This window comes from Hibiscus syriacus, unplaced genomic scaffold, assembly GCF_006381635.1.
Source record: "Hibiscus syriacus cultivar Baekdansim isolate YM2019G1 unplaced genomic scaffold, ASM638163v2 tig00112339_pilon, whole genome shotgun sequence".
NCBI classification, from domain to species: Eukaryota; Viridiplantae; Streptophyta; class Magnoliopsida; order Malvales; family Malvaceae; genus Hibiscus; species Hibiscus syriacus.
Genome location: NW_024063304.1, coordinates 998469 through 1006576, shown reverse-complemented (window position 1 = coordinate 1006576; position 8108 = coordinate 998469). Strand labels below are relative to the sequence as shown.

At 32.2% G+C, this 8108-nt stretch overlaps 1 protein-coding gene across 1 annotated transcript; it reads left to right on the top strand.

Moving 5' to 3' along the window:
* Nucleotides 1-1485: 1485 nt before the first annotated feature.
* LOC120177851 lies at nucleotides 1486-2331 on the top strand. Its single transcript, XM_039183845.1, has one exon. The coding sequence runs from the start codon at nucleotides 1486-1488 to the stop codon at nucleotides 2329-2331; it is 846 nt and encodes a 281-aa protein (XP_039039776.1).
* The last annotated feature ends 5777 nt before the right edge of the window (nucleotides 2332-8108 follow it).

The window sequence follows — 8108 nt, the reverse complement described above, 5'->3', positions numbered from 1 at the left end:
TAACAGGTCCGAAGGGAGCTTCGATGAGGTCTATAAAAGCCATCGACTTACCTGCAAAGAAGAGGACACGAACACAACAAGCAAGGGAGAGATACGAACAACACACAACTAGAAATAGACGGAAACAAAGATGAAAACAACGACAATAACCAATCCACCAAAAAGCTATAAAAAAAAGATCGAGAGCCTTACCATCATCAGAGCCTTCATGCGTCGTCGGATAATCGAAAAACTAAAGGTGAAAAATATATAGATCTAGCCCGATTGATTCGCCTTTAGGACGAAAGGGGCTTAGATTTGGCTTTAGGGTAAATGAGGCTTCGATTTGGGGTAATTTTGTAAATTTTTGCCACCATGGACGGTGGCTGGTAGCGATCGACGCCGGAGCACGGTGGTCGGATTCCCTCCGGTGAGAGAATCCTAGAGAGAAGGGAGAGCTTCTCTCTCTTTAGAGAGAAAAAAATTGAAAAATGAGGAAAATGGCCCTTTAGGGCCGATTAAATGGTTTAAATACCCTTCTCTAAACGACACTATTTTTGGGAGAGGTCTGTGTGTAATTTGGGAATGGACAAACATCGTCCGTAGTCCTTCCAAATCTGTAACTTTACGTTTTAGTCGTTGAAATTGATTTTCTTTGTTTTTTTAATTTTGTCTACGAATTTTTATTTTATTTTATTTTATTTTAGTCATTAGCCTTATTAGTAAAAATTTAGGGTAAAATACCAGATATAGTCCTTTTAATTTTAATAATTTATATTTTAACCCCGATTAATTAATTATAGTTAAATTTAGTATCTATATTTCATAATATTTCAAATTAGGACTATTAATTTATATAATTTACAATTTAAACCTATAATTTATTTTGGTCACTGTTTAATTACGATTTTATTATTACCCTTTTATGTTTCAATATTTTAAATTTAGTCCTTTTATTATTATTCTTTATTTTATCTTTATTTTATTTTAATCATATAAATATATATACATGAAAGACTTATAGGTATAATTTGACCGCTTTTATAATTTAATAAAAGGATAATATTTATTTATTTTTAAATTTAAGAAAGAAATATCTTAAAGTAACTAGATGTTCTATTGTAATATTTTAAATAAATTAAAAACCTAAAAAATCAAATATGCATATTTAGTCGAATCAAGTTATTTTTAATATAAAATTCTCACGGACGAATTATCATATTTTTATTATTTCAGTCGGAAAAAGAAATATTCTTTCTAAATTATTTTAGAGATTATTTTATTTTCGATTGAAAATATTAAAATATTTTTTTATTTTTCCTTAGGATTTTCTATTTATTTACTTATTTTTCTAATAAAAAAAAAATTTACGCCCGGACAAACACTACGAAAATTTCTTTTTTCTGTTTCAGTACATATAAAGCTTCTCAAATCGACCTTCCTCTTTGTCAAACTTCCTTTCTCTAAATTCAAGCGTGTGTTTTGTTTTTCCTTTAGTTCCACACGATGCCACAGGGCAATTTAGATACCCTTGTCTCCGCCTGTGCTGGCGGTTCTCACGACAACAAAATCGTCTGCGAGACTTTTGCAACCACAGAAAGTGACACAGACGGCAACGACGACCACCTTCACTCCGCCGAGAAACCATTGGAAGAAGAAATCGCTCCAGAATCGTTTTGGTTATCCAAAGACGCCGAGTTCGACTGGTTCGATCGCAACGCCTTTTACGAGCGGAAAGAGTCGCATAAAGGCAACTCGGCTCCCAACTCAACAAACCTCAACCCGAGTCTGAACTCGAACACCAATTCCCAACGCTTTTCTTTGAGGAAGTCCAAAGCCTCCATCATTGGGTTGCCGAAACCGCAGAAAAATTGCTATGTTGAACCGAAGAACAGGAAGATTTCTAAGCATGGGAACACTCGATTGTTTCCTAGACGATCAGGCTCTGTTAAATCGGACCGACCGCTTGTTGAACCGTCTTCTCCTAAGGTTTCATGTATTGGGAGAGTGAGATCGAAGCGTGACCGGAACAGCCGACTAAAAAAGAGGGACCAGAAACCGACCGGATTCGAAACAGTTAACGAGAAAACGACGGGGAAAAGAAGCAGCTTATTTTCAAGTTTTCGTTCTATTTTCCGGCCCAAATTCAATGGGAAAGCAAGTGAAGCACACGCGCAGGCAGTGGGGAACAGGGACATCAGGTCTCGTTTGCCGGCTGATGACGGTGAGGCAATATGCATAGAGCCTGAAACTATGGCGATTGACGTAGTTGCTGAGCCGGAGCCTGAACCGGCGAGTCTAGGCGGAATGAAACGGTTCGCCTCGGGTAGGAGATCGGAGCCGTTAATCTAAGAGCCTGAAGAAATTGTTTTCCGCGGGTTTGATTGATGGTCTGATTGTCATGGTACAAGAAAAAAAAAAGGCTTATTTTCAAAAATTCTCATCATGTATTTACTCTATTTGTATTTTTTTAATTGATCGAGAGTGATTATAAAATATTATCTATCAATTTGATAAGAAACACTTAATGACTATTATTCATGCTCGAATTCGAAGCCACTATGGATAATTATTATTCTTTTACCATTAAAGTTTCATTCTACTTAATTGATGTTAGGATATGTAGATATGAGTGTTTATGTAAATTTTTCATGTTTTTCTTAATAGAATTTCAATTCATTTATATTGGATAAGATTATTTAAGAAGTGTGAGTTGATTAAACTTCTTAATTGAAGTTTGTAACCAGTAATTAAAACTTGGATTAAAACATAACTTGTTTTTCTCTCTCTTTTTGGTGATGGAGAACTTTATGCAAAATAACAGCTATAAAGGTTAAAAGAGCTTTGATGAGTTCTAATTCAAGGAATTGATTGGATTGTTTAAAGCTATAGTTTCTGAAATAAAGTGAATGCAAATTCTGAATAGTTTTTCATATATATATATATATATATATATATATTGATATTGGAATATTGGAAATAGAAATTGAAATAATCTGGAAAAGATATGAGATAAAGTATACAAATGATCATCTGATTGTAGGATATTGTTTTATTAAGTCCCTTGACTATTAAAAGATACAAAATAATCATTTAACAATAGAATGCTGCTTTGTTAAGTACATTGACTATTAAAAGTTATAAATTGGTCATTCGACCATTGATTATGTTTTAAACTCGCATTTTTCTGTTAAAAGTTGACCATTATCTAAGTTGGACGTTAATATGATGACTAAGATATTATAGTCGTTTGAAATTATATGATTAGATTTTATCATATCACAACTAGCATATTAACATTTAACTAAGAATACCATCAATTTTTTAATAGAAAATGAAGATTTTGGAGTTTAATGAATAGGCGGTTACCATTTTATAATTTTTAATAATCGAGTGACTCAACAAAACAATACTTTATAGTCATAGAATCATTTTATAATTTTTAATAGTTTAAAAAATTAATAAAATAATATCTTATAATCAAATATCATTTATGTATTTTACAAAAAAAAAAAAAACAATACATTTTTTACAATTAAGTTAAACCATTAGGATATGAATTTAATCGAATAAACTATTTACTGATATTGATTGTCAAAGTCATTGATGTAGCAGTTAATAAATGATAAAATCCCCGCTAGGATATGAAATTTAATAGAATAAACTTTTTACGGGATCGATTCAAGTGGTAAGTAGTTTGATAACACTTAAGTATTTTATCTTATATGTCATATCAAAAACTAATTAAACTTTTACTATTTTTTAGAAAATCTAAAAAATTAAAATAAACTCTTTTAATCTAAAATTTTGTTCAAATGAACCATTAATTTCCAGAAATTCATAAAGTAAATAATTGAAAAAAATTATATTTTATAATATTTAGATAAAATTATTTAATAATAATATTTTATCATACTATTAAATTTTAGGATATTTTTGAAATTATCCATGAATTGAACACACAATTAGATAATATATATAAATATATTTTGACATATGTGAATGTAACAATTTATACTATTATATTAAAAGTTTCTTTAAAAAAAACAGAGGTGTGAAAAACAAAAGCTTTGAATTTGGAAAGCTGGAATTTCCTTGTCAATATAAATAATCCTTAATTTTGAAGTGTTCACAATAAAGAGTCTTTAAAAATTCAATTCAACTGTCATATAAATATATTAATTAGTATTGGTTGATGATGGGAAATTGTTGAATGCGAATGGTATTAGGTAAAAGTTGAGAATATTGGAATATTGACTGTTTTAGTGTCTTTTACTCTCTTTATTGATTTATTTATTTGCCTTGAGGATGACATCTCGTGATAAATTATAGCAGCCCAAAGCGGACATTTGTGTCTTTTCCTTTGCCTCAAAATTTGGTCTATTTTCAAGGCATGAAAGCGTTTTCATTAGGTTAATGAAACTATAAAAAAATATTATCGGGTAATCTCACAACTATTAAAAATATTTAAGCAAATCAAATCTAGTCTTGGAGTTTGCTTATTGCTTTCCTAATCTTCATGGACGAAATTTTATGGGGTCAAGAGGAGCCTTGGCCCAATAAATTATTCTTTAAATATTAATTAATATTAAAAATATATATTTTTTAAAAACATCTATATATGAAAAATAAAAATACTTTAACCCCACTTTAATAAATTCTTAATTCCTTACTAATCTTCATGTTTTATTCTCTATAAAATGGTTTACATTTTTTATCCACAAATATATCTTAATATGAATTTAATCAGTTAACGGTGTATAGTTAAATATATATGTTATACACATCTTCACCCAACAAGGGCTCCTAAAGTCAACTACCAATTAATATAGGAAGTTTGCCAAAAGTCCCCCACTCCAAGCTGTACCAATATGCATGTTATACGTGTGAACATCATACTTCGTCAAATTAATTAATCGCCTCTTATAATGACCATTAACAGTAAATAAATTATTATTTTTATTAATTTGGAGTAAGTATAAAACACTATCTGTTAAAAAATAACTCTTAATCCTTTGACATTAAAGACTCATATTCATGGCATCTATTGTGCTCGAACCCGGACCCTCAAAGAATATCAACAATTCTTTTACTATGGAGACTACTTAGTTCATGCTAAATTATTATTATTATTTGTTAGAAATAAGAATATTGTGAAATAAAATATTTACAATGATTAAAAATGATAAATCGTATAAAATAAAATATATTATTATGCCATGATATTAGAAATGGTTTCACCTTATTAATAATTCATAAAATCAACATTGTCTAAGATAAACCTAATTGGTATTGTCTTTATCTTAAAGGATAGAAACTTTGTAATCCCCACTGTAACACCTTAATTTGATCTGACCTGAAATTTGAAGGATTAGAAAAGTACAAGGAACCAATGAAGTGACAAACCATTTTTTAAAACATTCATAATATCCATGAAGTTTAAACCATGATTAAAACATAGAATAGTCCCAAACATAATAAGTTTACAAAATGTGGAGAGCTCCTATCAATACTTCTCAAAATACACAAGTTATAAAAATAGAGTTTATGAATCGAAAATACATAAGGGTCTATGATAGTACATGCCCACTAAAATACTCAAAACGTACTCTCGTATTTGACCAAGTCTGAAAATCCGTTGTCTAGCGATGAGATCCTCGAAGTGGCACCTATGGGCCTGTGCACGGAAATACATTCTGAACGCTGAGCTCACAAGCTCAGTGCCACACAAATAACACTACCATACTACATGCATTCAACAAATGAGCATGCTATAAATATAGTCATAAGTAAGAAGGTACATTAAACACACAACATATGCAAGCTTTATGGTGTATTTCGGGGCCATAATAGCATTGCATAACTTACACCCCTATTTTCTTATTAAAGGTATATTGGGTAAGATCTGAGTCACATAACATCAGCATCTCACAAGTACTATAGGCGAGGTCCGAGTCACGTAGCATCAACACCTTGTCCGGTTAGTCTACTCTTCTTGAGTACACGGGATGTGTCTAGGTAAAAAAGCATCATAATGACATCCAACTAGTGTTATAAGTTCCCTTTCACTAATTTGGGATATATATAGATAATCCTTTATTCTACTAGACGATCATCATTTATAAGTGACTTGGGTGTCATAACTGTTTCCAAAGCATCAAAAAAAGCATAATTCTTATGGAATCTTACCTCATAATGATCTTATGTTATCACACAATTATTATTGTTCTCAGTTACAAGCTTTTATTTAGAAGTTTCCATCAATCCTAACACTCTCTGAGTCCCTTGGTCAAAGCAAGGCTTATGGCCCTTGTTTGCATAATGGTATTGATACTCATTGATCACTTGTAAATGTATATGCTAAGGCAAGCAAATCTGTGCAAGTATACACAATCGATGCAAGTAATATAGGGTAAGTGAGTATCGTCTCCACAGGGATTGGTCGAGAAATATATTTTCACCACAACTAGAACCAGTGTCACAAACTAAGTCCTACTAAGTATCAACTTAAGAAATACTATTAATAAAACGAAGAATTGATTTTATGATGGCATAAAAGTTTAGTCGAGGCAAAATAAGTATGCAGAATGCTGGAATAAAACATGATAAGTGTTTATTTAAATATAATGCAAACAACCTCACATATTCAGACGTATCATAGAGCACTTATGCTAAACTTTTGTATTGAAAACAATTATTCTAAGTCTAGAATGAATTACTATGACTTGCTAAAGATGCTCAACAAGATTACTAGGTATTCTTAAACGGTTGCTATGACAATACTCTTCAGCGTTAACTACAACCCTTGGTTTGCCAAACTGTTGCTGTAGCAATACCTCTCAGCGTGAACTATAAGCGTTGTCTATCCTACTCTAGCGTCTACCCCTTTTAGTCGTTTGAAACTCACTCCTCATCTGTAAGGTAACAAGTTAGAACTTGGATGATCTTTGATAGCACCATGACTATCTTAGTCGGTGTTAAACTTTGTCTTGCCTGAACAATATTTTTATGTTTTATGAATGATGAATTATGCTTTGCTTATCATTTAAATATTTTACCATTACGCTGTAAGAGCATCGAGAGATCACCTAGGGTTTTGGTAAAACATGTCTTGGCAGTGTAAGAGCATCGAGAGATAGCCCTTTGTCTAGATAATGATTCTTAGATTCGAGAGAGTTAAGATAGATCTATGTGAGCAATGGAATGATCTCTCAAATTTAAGAATCCTGATCAGCATGTTTTACCAAAACCCTAGATCTAAGATAGATTCGAGAGAGTTAAGAACAAAGGAAGAATGACTCCTAAAACCGGGGGCTCTTTCACGACAATCCTAATCAGCATCGCGCCTGCCTTGGTAATCAACCTCTCTCGAGACCTGATCACCGCTCTGCTAAAGTCTGGATATGGAGGATACCAAGGAATGTTGGTCGGTTGACGGTGGGAAAGCACTGCAGTTGCTTGGTCACGCCTTGGATAAAGCTCTTATCTTTTCTTCCTTGCTTTTTTTCTTTGGCGGCTACGGCTGATTATTTATAAGGAAAGATCTCCTAGGGTTTTGCATGTTTTTTGAAGTTTGCTTAAATAACCGTTATTAAATGCCCAGACATAAAAAAGAAAGGTGGCTGGTGGCTGTCAGAATAATTAAGGCTTGCTTGCACGTGTAACATAGGCGGTTTCGTCACACATGCTTCAGACTTCTTCAGATAAACCTTACCTCGGCGAGATAAATTTGCTCCTCATGTTCTCATCTGTTCCGTTGGCCTCTTCAAATTTATGTTGTCACGACTGAAATGTTCTTCCCCTGTAAGTTTCTTGCACAAACACAATCCAAACAACCCTTTCTCCTCAACAACATCAATCAGACTAAATAAATCTTGCCTAAGCAAAACTTATCCACCACAAGCTAATATAACCTATATGCAACTAAATACAACTAAAATGTTGTGCATACTTTGTTTAGACGAGTAATAACTTGAGTGAAAAGACTATAAATTGAGTCTTTTTACGGAGTTATCACACCCCCAAACTTAAGTTATTGCTTGTCCTCAAGCAATGTACAATAGCTAGAAGAAAATCAAAATTATCATGCAAAGCAGTGTTAAGAAAATCACATGGTTTGTGATTTCAGC